The sequence below is a fragment of the Cydia splendana genome, chromosome Z, assembly GCF_910591565.1.
Source record: "Cydia splendana chromosome Z, ilCydSple1.2, whole genome shotgun sequence".
Lineage (NCBI taxonomy): Eukaryota > Metazoa > Arthropoda > Insecta > Lepidoptera > Tortricidae > Cydia > Cydia splendana.
Genome location: NC_085987.1, coordinates 44,822,843 through 44,841,664, shown reverse-complemented (window position 1 = coordinate 44,841,664; position 18,822 = coordinate 44,822,843). Strand labels below are relative to the sequence as shown.

The 18,822-nt window shown below is 39.1% G+C and overlaps 1 protein-coding gene across 2 annotated transcripts in view; it reads right to left on the bottom strand.

The window, feature by feature from the left end:
- Positions 1-18,822, bottom strand: part of LOC134804054 (glucose transporter type 1) — a 100,155-nt gene that overhangs the window by 21,439 nt on the left and 59,894 nt on the right. For both annotated transcript variants that reach the window (XM_063776937.1, XM_063776938.1), the window contains exons 5-6: positions 6,504-6,669; positions 3,736-3,873 (exon numbers count right to left, since the gene is read on the bottom strand). In XM_063776937.1, coding sequence (XP_063633007.1) covers positions 3,736-3,873; positions 6,504-6,669 — 304 coding nt within the window. The remainder of the gene's footprint in view (positions 1-3,735; positions 3,874-6,503; positions 6,670-18,822) is intronic.

Genomic DNA, 18,822 nt, shown 5'->3' with positions numbered 1-18,822 from the left:
GCAAGAAATGTCGATAGTTTATCGATATGACTTTATCGACATGGCTACAGCAAGGTGGGCCTCATTGTTAATCGTACACTAAACAAAAGTGGCAACAGTGACAGCTCGCTGGGACGGGATCTCTATATATTAAATCTATGTTTTGAAATCTTGACCTTTCCAATTATTGAAAATTCTCTTTGGCACATTGCGATTGCGAGATTTGTTGAACTTCTTAAATTCGCTTGAAATCCAAGCGAGATTTTTTTTATTTTTTTATTTATACAGTCTGACAGTATAAACCAAATACAATAGGGTACTGTACAATAGGGTATTTGATATTTTTTATGAATGACACCAATTGATCAGGTTTGTTTTGAGGATCAAATGTCGGTATGTGACCCATTGTCTTAATTATAGCAATACAAAAATAAGTTCAAAAACTCAAAACCCACGTCACCAATGCCACGATTATAAACTATTAAGGTAAAGTGGCATACGACCACGGCTATCCTCTGAATATCTCTGTAAATATATAAATAAATTAGTAAATTATATTATGTTGTATTTTTTTATTTAAAAATGATAACAATTATAATTTTTCCTGTATGATAATTTCAGATAAGAATTCTATCTTGTTTCATACTTTTTAGAGCGCGATTTGCAGTAGTCGGGTTTTAGTTTTTGAACTTATTTTTATTTAATTACTTTTGGGGTCATGATTTCGTTACTACTCGTAACTATTTGAAGTCACTTTATAAAGGCGCTCGGCTTTGGACCGCGTGCAGCAAGTCATGTACGTCGGGCTACGTCCGACGGTTCTAGTATGAGGGCGCCGAAGGCGCCCGGCTTTGGACCGCGTGCAGCAAGCCACGTAGGTACGTCGGGCTACGCCCGACGGTTTTAGTATGAGGGCGCCGAAGGCGCCCGGCTTTGGATCGCCTGCAGTACGCCACGTACTTCGGGCTACGCCCGACGGTTTTAGTATGAGGGTGCCGAAGGCGCCCGGCTTTGGACCGCATGCAGCGCGCCACGTACGTCGGGCCGAAAGCGCCCGGTTATGGTACACGTACAGTGCCCCACGTAAATCGGCCAACGCTAACCCTTCTAGTGTGGGGGCACTTTAATGTGGTGCGTCACATTAGGTACGTTTCGGTATGCTTCGCCTGACCACTGCCAGGGCGTTGTTTTGTCCTGCAATATTTTACGAGGTGAATATTCTGACCGACTTTTACTAAGGGACTAAACCCGATCTCGTAAAAAAAATTGTCTGTTTCATACATTTTGGCTGATCTGGACTTCTATACCTATTCACGTTGTTAAATATTGCAGGTCATTTAGAAAAACATCCTGTATAGTGTATAGTAAACAAATTAAAATTCAGAGCGTTTGTAGATTCCTAGTTCTTATTACCTACCCGATAAATACATGGTGCTTGCAAGTAAATCCGGATGCAAAAGCTAACAATATGTATATATTTGAAATGTGCTAATTAAGCCTTTTCAAATGATATACAACACGTCATCATTACTTAATTTTATTTTTTTGGATCGTGACTCTTTTAGATCTCTAGAGGGCGCTGTGTTCATATTTTTGTGACGTCATATAGCCTATAACCAGCGGACGATTAAGACGATTCGAATGACAATACATGTCGTTTGTAAAATTATAATGAGAACTTTAGAAGTTATGAGGGAACAAATGAACATACATACATACATACATACCCACATACATACCGGTCAAAATCATAACCCTCCTTTTGCGTTGCCGTAGTCGGGTAAAAAGTCATAAATGATGGTCAAAGTCTGGCACCCGCACTTCACTCACGAAACGCTTCTAACAAAATGGCAATACATCGTGACGTCACGACGTTAGAGGCCGTTTCGATGTATGGAAAACAAACAGAAAACAAAGAAATTGCGATTTTGTCGGTGAAATATTGCGTTTATGTATATTGTTGTCGTACAATATTTTTTTAATGAAAATGTAAGGAATTGAATTGTACCATAATTTTTTTCCTATTTGGAAGTTGAAAAAAAATTTTCTTTTTAAACCTTTAGGTCTTGTATTTTTTTATTATTCCTATTATATTTTTAAGTTTCCAGTTTATTGTGATAAATTGCTCATTTTCTATCTATTGAACTAGATTTAGTTATACAATTCAACATGAGTCAACAACCCTATTAAGAGTCGGCTTATGCGCTACGCGAGAATGAAGAGATTTCAACCTTTGAATCCTATAAATCAACATTTGCTTACTTTGGTCACTTTCTTTTGTGATATATAAAAAAAGCAATCAGCTTTCCAAAGGCTTCGTACTTCCTTTTTTTTCCATGTTAGTCGCCTTTACACCCTAGTACCCAATCAAAATTCAACTGGTTCAATATGAGGATTCGCAAGGCCCCGTGCATGAACTATAGGGGGCAGCATAGGATCCGTCAGATTTTTGGCACCAGGCGTAAATGTGTCGTTTATGCTTCCGATGTAGCCCACAAGATGGCAGAACCTACTATGCACAAGGAAACGTACCAACATGCGTACCGACGAGTACGGTAGATAGTAGCACTTGTACATGTGCACATACGTTTCCGATTCAGACGAGGCAGACCCTCCAACGCGCACGGTCCCTATTCTGTTTTAACAATAGGATTTATGATTTTGATTTTGTTACGCCTTTGACAGGACTCACAAGCATGTCACGTGCACCAATAAATACGAGCGAAATGCCTTCTGAGACGACTCCTGGGGGCTTAGCCAAGTGACAATCATATATCGGCAAACGCCAATCGAAAAGTAGGTATTAATCAGTGGTTCCTAACCTGGGGTAATTACCCCCGTGGGGGTAAAACTGGTATTTTACGGGAGTAATAAGCTAACCTAATATGTATAACAATACAACAAACGAACACGTTTTATTTTTTATTACCATTGGGAGGAGAGGTAAAATCAGGTTCCCTAGTTAGTCATAGGGGTGACCGGACTGAAAAAGTTAGGAACCACTGACATAAATGTTTCGGAATTACAGATGCGACGAATCGTTACATCATCATTTCCATCCAATCTAAGTTTCTTTAAATTGTGGTATAGGTTGCCTGATATGATACCTATTGGGTAAGCTTAATGTGTTTGGTAAGCACTTTGGTCGTAACACTTTCGTGCTACGACCTATTTTATTCTTTCTTTTCTACATAGGAGGTATGTAAATGTAGTGAACAATCCTTTGCAATCGTATTTTCTCGGAAACGTTCGTATTTGTCATGCTGCTTCAGTCAACCTCAGTACTTTTTGCAGTGAGACCGGCTGAAATAGCATAACACGTTCGTGCGTATCCGTGAAAATACGATTGTAAAGGATTATTCACCACATCTGAATTGGTTTATATCAGGTTTATATGTATCTGCAGTAATATTTTAGAGAGTGTGTGATTGTGGTTCGACCGTAAGGTATGTTAATAAGATCGTACTATGGAATAAGCTTGTCAACGTATTCGAAAAGCTAACTCTTATTCTGCAGGTGTCCAGCTGTTCTAGGTCTAAGGTCCAGATGTTTCAGCAGCTACAGCTTCTTCTGCGAGTGTTCTTCCAACCGGTCCACATAGGCTGCACTATCACCACCTGCAATTTCCAGGTGTTCCAGGTCTAAGCGCACCTCTTCCAGCAGCCACAGCTTCCTCTGCGAGTGTTCTTCCAACCGTTCCACGTAGGCTGCACTATCACCACCTGCAATTTCCAGGTGTTCCAGGTCTAAGCGCACCTGTTCGAGCAGCCGCAGCTTCCGCCTCTGCGAGTGTTCCTCCAGCCGGTCGACGTACTCTCGCAGCTCCTCAATCTCCTCCTTGACCTGCTGCACGGTGTCCAGCTCTTGCTTGATGGCGACCATGTCACGTTTCACCTGGAAAATGGAGTCGGTTAGAAAAGGAAGACGAATTATGAATGATTCGACATTTCTTATCATTCGTTGTCACGGTTACATTCTCTAAGAGGATAGTGGACGACCGCTTCTACATACAAACGTTTCCTATTTTCCTCCCTGGATATTGACTTTATGGAATATACTCGTGTGTTTACAATTTTAATATATTATATAGCTATGCCCCTTCGAGCGACTTTTTTCGTTTTTTAGGGTTCCGTACCTCAAAAGGAAAAAAACGGAATCCTTATAGGATCACTCGTGTCTGGCTGTCCGTCTGACACAGCGTATTTTCTCCGAAACTACTGAACCAATTAAATTGAAATTTAGTACAAATATTATGTAATTCTATGACCCAAAGACGGACATGTAACGTAAATAAATGAATTTTAAACATAGGGGGCACTTTTGGGAGAGACAATTAAAAAACAAAGTTTTGCAAACTATATCGTGTTATATATCAATTGAAAGAGCTCATTGTGAAAATCTCAAATATATTTTTTTTTATAATTTTAAGATAAATAGTTTAGAAGTAATTTTAGAAAATAGGCAAAATAATGACCATTCCCTCCTCCCCCCTTTATCTCCGAAATTACTGGGTCTATAGTTTTGAAAAAAATACATAATATAGGTCTTTACCTAAGTTCACAGGAAAACCTATTAGAAATGTGCAGTCAAGCGTGAGTCGGACTTAATTACTTAGTTTTTGATCCGACCCTTACGGGTTTTTTTAAAGACATTTCACTCACGTTTCACATCAAAAAATACATTGTTAAAAATTCTGTAATGTACGGAACCCTTGGAACGCGAGTTCGACTCGCACTTGACCGGTTTTTTTATATCAAGCGTGGATCAAGTTTCGATCCAGGAGCTAAAAACATTTTCCACAAGCTGTAAGCTGTTGTAATATTAAAATAAATTAAAAATCTAACGAAGGAGCAGGTCTGCGGTTAACATACTTAAAATTGTGTACAACTATTTTCCATAATGTTAGATAGTATCCAGAGAATAAGCGAGAGGTACCTATAGTTAGTAGTGAAGTTTTATTTGAGTTGTCGAGATCCTGACCTACTACTGCTATCCACTCTTATACAAACTAAGCAAACTTCTTAACTGACCATAAAATGTACCTTATAACCCCGCAATAGGGTTCACGGTCGGTTAAACGTGTGAACAATATTACGACACCACTAGGGTGCTGAATTTCACTCGTTCAAACGTAAGTACTTACATTGAAATGTTTGAGGTAAAGCTCCCTGAATATGCATTTCTCAGAAATACCTGTATGTTACCCCACAGAATACCGTCTTTGCAATTCTATTCAATGCCTGTTTCTAGGAATTTTAGCTTAGATTCTACGCTGTGATATCGCAAACATAGATAAGGTTAGATGGGATAAGAGAAACATTGGAACAAGCTTAGAGGATATAACTAAACGGAGACGCCTTGTCTGTAATTTTCGGTACTACCTACAAAACTGCCGATTTTTACGTCAAATGTTATAGGTAACGTAAAAATAGCCATGTCAGATAAACGTCAGTCCATACAATGTGTATGACCATTGGCCGCCTATTTTCGACAGAGGGGAACACATGTTAATGACTACTCCGTTTGGTTATATCCTCTAAGGGAACAAGAGAAACACTTATAGGGAGTCGTCATACTGTTTCTCACGCACCGAGCAAACAAACTGTTTCTCTTAAACCTATTTAAATCCTCCTCAGCGTTACTCCGGGTGTACCATAGGAGCCCGGTATTACGGCAAACTAACCCCATGAATGAACGCAGGCACTAAACTTGCAGCAGCACCAAGTGGCAAGTCGGCCAATAAAAGTACGGCCTCCTAGCCTAGTCGGTAGTGACCCTGCCTACGAAGCAGGAGGTCCCGGGTTCGAATCCCGGTATGGGCATTTATTTGTGTGTTCATCACAAATATTTGTTCCTGAGTTATGGATGTTTTCTATGTATATATATATTTATATATTTGTGTATATTATATATATCGTCGTCTAGAACCCACAACACAAGCCTTATTGAGCTTACTGTGGGACTAGGTCGATCTGTGTAAAATTGTCCTATAAAAAAAAAAGGTCAGGTACCGTACCTTTATGCGTAATACTACTTGCACTACTGTTGCGAGACCCGCTCAGTAAGGACATGCAAGTGCGAAAAATGATGATTCGCCTACGGCCTTGTACATAATGGACACACTTTGTACATAATTGACACACAAATGTACTATTTTTTCAATGATTTAACCTCGAACACCTCGCTCTGGCATGACTCCACGCTCTTGCCGAACTGCAGCTGCGATCGCTGAGGGCCACCGTCGTCTGCTCTGCAGGTCCAGCTGTTGAGTCACGTATGGGGCCAGTACCTCGGACACCTCGCTCTGGCATGCTCCATGCTCTTGCCGAACTGCAGCTGTGATCGCTGAGCGCCACCGTCGTCTGCTCTGCAGGTCCAGCTGTTGAGTCACATATGGGGCCAGTACCTCGGACACCTCGCTCTGGCATGACTCCACGCTCTTGCCGAACTGCAGCTGCGATCCCTGAGGGCCACCGTCGTCTGCTCTGCAGGTCCAGCTGTTGAAACACATATGGGGCCAGTACCTCGGACACCTCGCTCTGGCATGACTCCACGCTCTTGGTGAGCTCCTGCAGCTGAGTGCGGATCTCGCAGAGGGCCACCGTCGTCTCCAGCTGGCGGTCGCCTCGCTGCAGGTCGTCCAGCTTTTGCGAGAGGTTCATGCTCATCACGCTGACCTGTCGTTGTAGGCTGTAAATAAAAATCTAGGTTAGCGGGGACTAGGAATAAATAAAAGTACCAGGTACAGAAGGTTAACTCTCTAACAAAACGCGTCTATTACGAGGGATACAAGCGCAAGGGCGAGCAGGCGTCCTCCGTTCCGTAGCGGTGCACGGCATCTACTACTGCTGGGCTGGACACCAAAATTGGTGTGTGCCGCATGTACTTGTAGCGACGTGACGAAATCGCGGAGTGAGCTACGCCCGGCCAAGATGACATTCGTTGCTATACCTCTGGTGTCGAATGAAAGTAGAGTTTGACCAAGAAAAGACTGCAGCGATTTTGATAGCCCACGCAGTGCAAGTGTTAACATCAAACTTCTATGAAATTAGCACGTTTAAAATAACACTTACACTGCGTGGGCTATCAAAATCGCTGCAGACTTTTTTTGGTCTAACGTTCCTTCAAGTCTCTTTAGGTTGGGCATAATTAAAAAAAATAAGAAATATGTTTTCATCGCATATTGATTACTGATGTAAATGCTACATTTCTAAATAAATTATATATAATGTGCTAGAATATACGTCTGTCTACCAACGTTTTACGTGAGACCTACTCCATATATAAATGAACTGTCATAGGGACTATACCATTCAACGCGAGAGGTATACACCTAGAGTTAGACCAAAAACGTCTGCAGCGATTTCGATGCAGACTGCACTGCGTGGGCTATCAAAATCGCTGCAGACTTTTCTTGGTCTAACTCTAGACATTTCATTATCAAAAACCGGCCAAGTGCGACGCGGACTCGCGTTCCAAGGGTTCCGACCATTACCCAATTTTTACACGACTGTTAACAATGTATTTTTTATATGTGAAACGCGAGTGAATTGCCTTTAAAAAACCCGTAGGAGTCGGATCAAAAACTAAGTAATTAGTCCGACTCACGCTTGACTGCATATTTCTAAAGGTAAAGAACTATTTAGTATATTTTTTTCAAAATTTTAGACCCAGTAATTTCGGAGATAAAGGGGGAATAATGGTAATTTTATGGCTATTTTCTTAAATAACTTCTAAACTATTTATTTTAAAAATACAAAAAAAATATATTTGAGATTCTTAGAATGAGTTCTTTCATTCGATATGTAACACGATATAGTTTAAAAAACATTATTTTTTAATTTAACTCATTTACCCCCAAAAGTAGCCTCCATGTTTAAAATTCATTCGTTTACGTAAGATGTCCGTCTTTGGGTCACGAATTTACATATGTGTACCAAATTTCAACTTAATTGGTCCAGTACTTTTGGAGAAAATGGGCTGTGACGCCTGTGACAGACGGACAGATAGACAGACAGACAGACAGACAGACAGACAGACAGACAGACAGACAGACAGACAGACGCACGAGTGATCCTATAAAGGTTCCGATTTTTTTTTTGAGGTACCGAACCCTAAAAATGTCATATTTGACGCTGTGACATCTTATAAGCATTGGTCGAATTGGGCCGTTAATATGTGAAGCAGACGTGTACCAGCGTACACGTATACGACTATTACGTTATCAGTATGGTAATGGGTACACGAAATTTCAATTTTCGCCCGATCACCAATTTCTCGACACGGCATCGTTAACGCGGCTCGTTTGGCAATTTTAAAGTTATTAATATTAATATTGCCAAATAATGCCTACGTAGATCGAAAATTGTATATTTTTTCGTTCAAAATGTCTGGAGATCTTTTCAGTTTTAGAAATTGCTGATGCAATAATTATTCTTTATTTACATAAGAGGGTATTTGATTGTATTTAAAATAAATGATTTTACACCATGCATGAAATAAAGCACCAGAAGATTAATAGAGAAACGTAGACAGCAGTTATTTTTAGCCATTATTTATATTTTAAAACCCGTATAAAACTATAAGGAGTAGGTAATTTGATTGTGACGTCATATGCTAGTGCTATAGATACAAACAAGGGTACCTAATGATTCTCCGATAAACTTTTAGCAGATCATCGATTCGCCGACAACGATTCGCCGAACATCGTTTCGCAGAGTCAGTTATTTGTCAATGTAACTTCTGGTCAACTAACGTTACGTAGACTCTTGGTTCACATACCGTTCAGTTTGCTTCTGTGTAAATTCGCAGAACTATTATTGGACGATTTCCATTTGGCAGAGTAATCGTTTCGTTTAAGCAATGTTTAGTCGAATAATGTTTAAGTAAATGCGTTAAGTATATAAAGTTGCGAAGAAGTTAGCGAATATGTAGTGTCAAACTCGTGGTAAGACTACAGTTGCACTTCATGAAATTGGTGGATTTCAGGAGGAAATGCTTGAGTTACTTTAGAAAATACCGAAATCATAATACACATGCCTTTAAAAATTGAGGGGTTCCGTCAATTCCTCATGGATTACATCATCAGATCAGAACCAAAATTATTATGGGAATAACTCGCAGGTAACTTTTTTCAAACAATAAAAGAATAACTCAAATCGGGCCATGGGTGCTGGAGTAATCGCTAAACATACTACTTTAAAAAAATCATCATCATTATCATCAACAATCATCATCATCAGGTGCACTTCATCAATAATTGAAATCTCACCTTATTTTATTTATAATTTTATTTTAGCATTAAAGAGAAGGTAAGCGACGTTGAAATGTCTTTTAATTGAAAAACGCTTTTTAAAAATCAGTATGATCGTATTAGATTCGTGAATGTTACTATTTGCCATGACTTATTTTTAAAAAGAGTTTTTCAATTAAAAGACACGTCAAGATTGTTTACCTTTTTTCTAATGCTAAAAAAACGAACATTCAATATTAATGCCAAATGAACATTCGACCTATTGTGTTTCGACCAATGGTTTCTCGGGTAATTATGACAGTTACTAAATTATTATTCTACGAATAGTAAATATGCGTATCAATGTTCTGCTTATTGACTACTCTCGCAAACGACTATTATGCGTAACGAGATTCGGCGAATCGTTACTCTGCCAAACAACCCGTCTGCGAATCGTTGTCGGCGAAACAAAAATCGGCGTGTTTTTTTTCGGAATATCAATAGGGCACCTACAAACAAACATCAATAAAATAGGGTACCTATTTGACTACTAGTCAAATCAGTTTCTTTTTTCGAACTGTCAATACGATTTCGCTACTATGAAATTTATATGAAACACTAGCATGAGACGTCACAATCAAATTAACTACTCTTTATAGTTTTATACGGATTTTAAAATATTAATTGTGTCTAAAAATAACTGCTGTCTACGTTTCTCTATTAATCTTTTGGTGCTTTATTTCATGTAAAATAATTGATATTAAATACAGTCAAATTCAAATACCCTATTATGGTTAAACAGCGTCCATAAGAGTGCGGCACTTCCGTAAATGATTATAGTATGTCCAATGCGAGAGCGGCAGCCGCGACCGCATAGCTGGCAGAAGAATGCTTGTACTGTACAGTCGACATCAGATATATCAGAGCGGCTAAGGCGCTCACAAATATCTGAACACGCATATTGTCAGGGCGTTAGAATGCGTGCTTAGTTATTGTGAACACCTTGGACGCTCCGATATATCCCATGGCGACTGTACCCAGGATGCTGGCGGCATGTCCTCGTTGTATCGCAATGCTGATACGTTTTGTCAGGAAGCCGCCTGCTCTTCGGTCACCAGTTACATTACAAATTATGTCAGTCCATTAGCTAGTTTTGCTGGGACATTAGGTACAAGTACGTAGGTGTTTTAAAGTTATTTTTGCGCTTAACAGTTAATATCCAATGGATTTTCTACCTTAACACAAATGTTAAATAAAGACAATATTAGAACACATATCGCATGATGCTTAATATTGACTTTATAACAAAATTAATTATTATAAGGTAGAGATTCAAATGTTAAAAAACGATATGTCGAACTCTAAATAAAAGTAACGTAATATGCACATTATATACTATACACAATTAGGTAATTAATACGTACATGACGTATATTGGTGTGACTATAAAAAAAACAACGGGTTGCACTCCGGGAGTGCCGACAGAAGTGAAAACTCAATGACTAGTCCAAAATGACTGCAGCACTATGTATAATTGACCCATCCTCCTTTCTATTGAAAAACTTTAGTTCCGAAATTGCTAGCCAGTGAGCTTAAAATTGTAGCGTTAATTGTTTAAAATTCGAATAGAAATTGTAAAGCTACATTGCAGACCTCGCATCTAAATATATTTGGTCATGATATTTACAGTTTTATTCACCAGTACTAGAGTTCACTTTTATTAGCGATTTCATCAAGATGTAGCTTTATTTAATTATATTGGAGTGATATAAAGTTATGTAACTGTGAGATCCTCGTATTTCAGCCCGTACAAGATTAGAACATTGAGCTTTATTGCTTAATATAAAAGTCCAGTTTTAAATAATTGACCTGATTATGATACGTGATGACTAAAGTTCTTTTGTGAATAACATTGTCTGTGACACATGACGTCACCGTTACGTTACGCGTCTGAATCGAGTTTATCATTTTTTCCCCACCTCAAAAAGTGCTCAGCGCCGCTAAAGAAGTTTTCACTTCAAAAATGCTAAACAAATATTAAAAACATTCAAATGGGAGTCAATCAAAAATAATTAAGCAGGCCTAATTATTTTATCTTAAGAAATAAAAAACAATACGGCGACCACCAGTTTGACACTGACATATTCGCTAGCGTGTGCGTAACTTATTTCTATGCATCTCGCTCGTACTCAGACGTTAGCGAATATGTCAGTAAGACACTGCTAGCAGCCGTGGCAAAGAGAATTTGAAATCGAGACTTACTGTCATGGTAAATTATGTAGCTACAATACATTTACTGCCATCTTTCGACAGAAGATTAAAACTATTAGAACGCCATTTGACTTTGATCATTATTCTTTCACTGATATGTGTTAACTTGTTAAATATTAATATGTATTCGTTAATTCGTTATCGAGATTAGGCTGAAGGTAATGGCGCCATCGCCGAAAAGTTTGCACCATACCTTTGGCCTAGTGTCGAGTAGATGGCGATAATATATATTAATAATATATATCAAAGTCAAATGGCGTTCTAACAGTTTTAACCTTCTGTCGAAAGATGGCAGTAAATTTACAGTGGCTACATAATTTACTTCGACAGTCCGCCTCTACGCCGTGGTAAGGCTACTAGACTATTTTTAAAACTCGGCGTACAGTTTGCCAGTTCGCACGATAGTAACCAATTTAAATTTCGAATAAAAAGCCTCTAACCTGAGAAACTGAGAGTAAGGGCAGTTAACGTTTTCGGAACTGTGCGAAAGCTGATGGTACTCCATCGCGAGTCCCGGGGTCCCGGCGCGGACGCGGCGCAGCGGACTCTGGCAAACGATAGCTCAATTTAGGACCGGGTCGGCAAAACAAAATGGCGGCTCTAATTTCATTTAGAAAATAGTCCAGTAAAGATACGTTTACGTAAAAAAATAAATTATAATATCCTGTTTTTTTTTCTAATATGATATTTACAGATAATAAATAGTACAGAAATCCTACTAATATTCTACTCGAAAGACGGAAGGAAAAAAATAACCGCGTTTATTTATTACAAACGATTAAAATTATTTTTATGTGCATGAATAACAAAATTTTTGACTAAAATCAGTTCAAAAACATACAGGAAATAAATGAACATAGTGAAACTTCAAACTTTTAATTATGACGGACAGGACGGAAAACCATACCATAAAAATTACAAGACTCATTCAAAATTAACACGTCGCCTTAATTGTATATTATTATTATGTCCAGTTTATCCAAACATTTTTTTTATTTGATACGAGTCAACCGTGTGGCTACCACCAGTTTGGCACTGACATAAACACTATCGAGAACGTAACTTACTTTCTATGCATCTCGCTCGTACTAGCATATTAGTGTGAGCGAGATGTATAGAAAGTAAATTACGTAGATGTTAGCATATATGTCAGTTTACACTGTCAATAACTCATGGTACGGGTACAGCTCGCGACGCCTGACTGCTCAAATCGGGAGCAGAGAATCGATATAGCAAGACAACATTCATGTGGACCAAAGACAAGGAATAATACAGACAATTATTGTAATTACATTAGAAAAAAACTAAAACCTCACTACGAAAAAACGCGCTCTAAAAAGTGTGAAACAAGGAAAAATTCTCATTTGAAATTGTAATATAAAAAATATTCTATATTTATTATATTACACCGTTTTATTTAGCGTTATGGGGCTCACTGATTAACAGTCCGCCGGACGGTATCGGCCTGTCAGTTAGAACAAAATTTTGACAGTTCCGAACAACTGACAGGCCGATACCGTCCGGCGGACTGTTAATCAGTGGGCCCCTTTATAGTTTCGATTTCTATGACACTTGAAATAGCCGCCAATGAGCGGCGTAAAATGTTAAATGAAACAGTCGTTGATGAAGCATTGAGTAGGTAATAATCCCTAATCTGAAGTGTCAAAATGCTTGAGAATTTTCTCATGAAAGTTTCCAGAAATTATTGGAAATTTTGAGAATGTTCTCCAACTTGCACCTTGCTATAGTCTGTATATTTAGGTATTTAAATAAAAGTAAACAAAATCTACCCTGAAATGGCTCCTCGCCGGTTGAGAATACGTTTGTGCCATATCCATTTTCGGCAAAACCATTTTTTAATAATTCTTAAAATAACAAAAAATATGCTATAATTGACAGTAATCGGTTGTTGAAAAAAAAAATATTTTTGAAAAATGTTGTGCCATATTCGCATTTTGCTATAGGATAATTATTACACTCTTAACAGAAAATTCTCACAAAAGTGTGACATATCCAAAACGTTTGTGTCATATCATAGATTGTACGTTTAACATTTACCTACTCATCAAAAACGGATATGGCAATACTAAAAATGCTTTTATTTTATGATTACCCTTATATTTACAATATTTGTATGGTATAAATAGTAAACATATGTGCCTAAATTATAAATAAGTTCATTATTTCCTAAATAAAAAACTTTTCGAAAAAAAAATATTTTTGCATCTTTTCGCTCTCCTGCAAACCAATGTAAGTGGCGTATGGCACAAACGTATTCTCACCCGACGTCCTACCTACCTATCTACCAGTTGAGGGTTGATGAAACCATTACATGATCAAATAATGTAGGTTAAAGTCAAGTCGTTCAGTGGCTGATCCAGGCGGTTTTGTATTTGGTTGGTTAACCAATAAATGTTATAACTACCCGAAAATCTACAAATTGTTTGTTTACTTACTTTTTATTTAAATACCTAAAGATACAGAGTATAGGCCAGCATGAAGATTAACCCCCCCTTATTCCTAAACGTCTACTAAAGTTGACAAGCCGATAATAATCGTTTGTCCCTTTCCACCATACCAATACGTCGGAAAGGGACAAACGATTATTATCGGCTTGTCAACTTTAGTAGACGTTTATGAATAAGGGGGTAACAGTCTATTATTTACCCGTCTCTGGCGAGAGCATGCGGACGCTTAATACGTTACATAAGGGCTGGCACACACTGCCGAATTAGGTCACTCGCTTTTTGCACGTTTTATTGTGGCCAATGCAAAGGAGAGAACGAGAATCGATAACCTCCGTTTATTGTACCAGAGTACCAAACAAGTGTACTGCCCGTCTAAGTATTAAAAAAAACTGCTCTGAAAGGGTTGGCGAAAGTATCTCCTGTAAGAAACCCCCTTTATGCCTAACTTCACCCAAGTTAAATATTAAAATAATATTATTTCCCAAAAAAAAGATAGGTACCCATTGAATTCACAATAATAAAAAAAGCTGTGTAAGCTTAAAGGTAAAACAATTTTTTTTTTATTATGAAAATTAAAATATACTACAACTTATTTCAAGTCCTTGATTTTGAATACACCCTTAAATCCCATGAGACATAGGGAGTATTACTGCAATGTTCTGCCGCCAGAATGCAGCACTAAATTGTTTAGTAAACCATAGAGTAACTTATACATACTAGGCTTAAACAGTTTTTTGACAAGTTTTCACTATGACATTGATGCATCAAGGCGGTTTGTTTACAGGTGGCCTACCGCGAAACGCGAAAAAGGAAATTTCGTTATCTGCCTATCTCTGTCGATCGAATAGACAAGAGTGATAGAGAGGCAGAAACCGAACATTCGACTGTCGTGTTTCATGGTAAACCATGTGGTTGAGCAAGTGACCCCCTTTAAATAAATAAATAAAACAGACAGAGCAGACAGGCAGATTTTTGCGTAATATTCCCTATTTACACATAGCCGAATTATGATTTAATGCTAGTTAAGGCGATGTTATCAGGCAGGCGTGGCTCACTCCGCGATTTCGTCGCTTTGCTACAGGTAGCTAAAAGTACATCCGTTCGGCCCCAATTTTGGGGTTTGCCATAAGCCGCACGTGGCGCTGTCGCCACCTAGCGGCCATATCTGTGCTGATCGTAACAGACGCGTTTTGTTAGAGAGCGAGTCTTCTGTACCTAGTACTATTATTTATTCTGTGGTAAAGGCCAATTTAGGATACGTATTTATGCCGTTCATTTTTAATGTACCTACTGCAACATTGCGGGGTTTGCCTATAACCCTATAACACACTCATGAACGCACGCAGGTGTACGTGTACCTACATGTATGTACATAAATGTCAGACTTTCACAAAGCGAGTTATTAATACTCAGGGCTAAAGGACGTACAGGCAAAACTAGGGCAATCCTGGGTCATAAACACTTATGGGAAAATTGAGGGTAAATCGTCAATTACTGGCCACCGGCTAATAACTGGCCACCCTAAACAAAAATTTACTGTACCTGGTAGTGGCGGCGTGTCCATAAAAGCCGATTCCCACCGGCTTGCCTGTTTTTGGACGTTTGACCAGAGTTGTAAAGGAAATATGTAAGCCAGGCTTGCCTATGGATAAATAATTACAGTGGCCAGGTACATGTTTATGGGAAAATAGGTGGTAGGGAAAATCGTCAATTACTGGCCACCGGCTAATAGCTGGCCACCCTAAACTGAAAATGACTTCTATTCACGTATAAACAGAATTCATTTTAGTATAAGGTTTCAATAACTTACCACCCTTCAATAAATAGCCACTTTGTACTAAAATGAATTCTGTTCATGCCAAGTTTCATGTACAGTCGACGTCGAAGATATGTTTACATTTTTCGCCTTATTACAAAGGAATAAGGTGCAAAAGTGTAAACATATTTTTGACGTCGACTGTACCTAATTTAATCATGTTTTAAAATGACGGGGGTAACTTGAACTATTGTATGTAAGCGGCTTTTCCGGTCCGAATGACTCTTAACACATTCAGGGCCAAGAACCCGACAGCCGGGTACACTGTTCGTAGCGACTACGCGCTCCATACGGCGAAAACGTGGCTATGCGCTACGAGCGTAACCCGTAGTACTTAGTGGCAATGAATGTGTTAAAATTTAATGAAGTAACAACAACTGTCGGCGCGATTCGGGAAATGAATTAGAGATTCACTAGATATGAAATAGTAAAGATATGTGACGGTCCACGGCAAAAGGTACCTTATGGCGCAGCAATAATATTATTGCGGCGCTATGCGACGTAAGCGCCAGCCGCCATAAGTAGGGTTGCCATACGTCCCGTATATACGGGACTGTCACCGTATTTAAGTATCACGTCCCGTATTTTTACTGGTCCCGTTTTTGCCCCGTATTTTGTCGACCGGTCTGGCCTCATGGGTAGTGACCCTGCCTATGAAGAGTATGAAACCGATGGTCCCGGGTCGAATCCTGGTAAAGGCATTTATATGTACCTATCAGATATTTGTTCCTGCGTCATGGTTGTTCTCTATGTACTTATTTAAGTATTTATTTATATATCGCTGTCCGAGTACCCATAACACAAGCCTTCTTGAGCTTACCGTGGGGCTTAGTCAATTTGTGTAATTAATAGAGCTCTAGAACAGGGCTCTCCAAACCCCAGCTCCAAACAGCAGCAACCAAATACCCCCCTCGGTGGCCTGCGCGAAAGTTTCTGATATATGGCGCAATATGGCCCTCAGGTAAAAAAGTTTGGAGACCCCTGCTCTAGAATACCACTGTCCCTTATCAGTTCCGACTAATTATGGCAACCCTAGCCATAAAGGTACCTTTTGCCGCCGAATCGCGCCGTGTGAATGCAGTACCAAGGGCACGTCCTACATTACATGTTATAAGGGTACGTCTACTTTAAAGTAGAGTAACCTTGTCGTGCATTCCACTGCCCATGTTGACCTGACCCCTAGCCCCGTATTAAGTGTTTGTGACGGGAGACCTCATTATACTAGACGTTGTAAGCAATTGGTTTAGCCCTAGCCCGTACAATCATTTAATCGTTAAAGTCGTCAACACTCTTGTGGGCTATCATTTAGTAATTATGCTCTAATGGCTTCCAATAGGCCAAGGATTACCTCTAATAGATGCCTCGTTTTTCAAAGTACAAGTAAAAAGACTCGTCGTCACCATATATTTGTGATATTAGATGCGTGCGCGAAAGTAGTGTCATGCTTGTTTATTTGACAGATGTCAATTTGTATCAAAAATATCAAAATATAATAGGCTGAAGACATTTTATAGTTTAGCCTTGTCGAGCGCGATTATTGCTTTTAAGCAGTGGGAGTAATGGCGGGACACTAAACTAGGCTAGCAAATAAATGTGACGTCCCACGGGTAAAGGTACCTTATGGCGGTTGGCGCTTACGCTATTATTAACGCCGCTGCAATATGATTGCGGTGCTATGCGACGTAAGCGCCAGCCGCCATAAGGTACCTTTTGCCGTGGAACGTCACAAATAGTTATTTGTTTTACAAGGGGGCAACGTTATTGTTTAACCGCTCTTGTTAATTTTGCTACCCGAGCAAGTGAAAGATTCCAAAATTGAACCACGAGCGTAGCGAGTGGTTCGAAAAGTGGAATCTTGAGCATTGCGAGGGTTTCTAGGCACGAGGGTTTCGTTCCCCCTCACGTGAAGTCGTGGCCTGGCCGTAGGCCGCGGATTGGCCGCAAGCAGCACGCGGCGCGGCGAGTGGCAAATCAAGGGCGTTTGGTCGTGCGCAATGCCGCGCACCGCTTGCGTCCAGTCCGCTGCCTTATAACGGCGCTTATGCGTGACGACTGTTAGCGAGATTCTTTGAGAATCTCCATCTGGCGGATGTGATCTATCTAATAGTCCAACTGCGAGGGTGAAGAAAGCTTTAGGGAATCGTTTCAGCCTTGCATATGTCAAGGTAAGTGATTTTAAGGCATTTTACCTCTGACGTTTACATAGCGGTACTCTAATTACCTACTACTGGAAAATAAAGCATTATTTTTGAAGTTAAATAATGAAACATTCACCGGGGGCTACCGCAAAATTGTAATTTCTATATTGAACTGTTACACGTTTTTACAAACGCAAATGGCATGAAAGAAATCACACGATAACTAACATAGAAAACTTTACTGGGTTAAAGTTGTTTCGATAGACAAAAAAAACGAAATCATGTCTAATTACACTGCATATCACAGCTTTTATTTTAATAAAATAGCTTGTGATTCATAGCCGAGGGACGTGACGAACAAGATTTTAAACAAGGGGGCGATTTTTGAATTTCGATCGCTCGATTTCGTCACTCGAAAATCGGTGGAAAACGGCGAAATGAAATTTTAGAAATACGAGCGATTGAACTTTGGAATCGATTGGTATTGACCACTCGTTTTCAATTCTATTAATAGAATTTAAATGCCTAGTAGTGGAGATATTATTGAACGAAATACACGAAATCGAGCGGCCGAAATTCAAAACTCGGCCCCCAGAAGTATTGAAATTTATTTATTTATAATGGGTTTCATTATACTTAGGTAGGCAAGTAAAATTGACGGTAAGATTAAGTAAACTAATGTTTCTAATAACCAAATACTCTTAAATTTGTAATTTGTACATCGATTATTAATAAGTGTCGTGTTTATGTGGTTCCGAGGCAAACTGCCGAATCCAACACAACCTTAGAGCATTTAATAACTAGAGTCTGGCCATTGAAATATTACACAAATGTTTGGTAGGAATTATAGTTTTGATACTAGAAAATATTTTTGATTTTCTATGCACACGTAAGTTATAAGTTAAATATACGTTGACG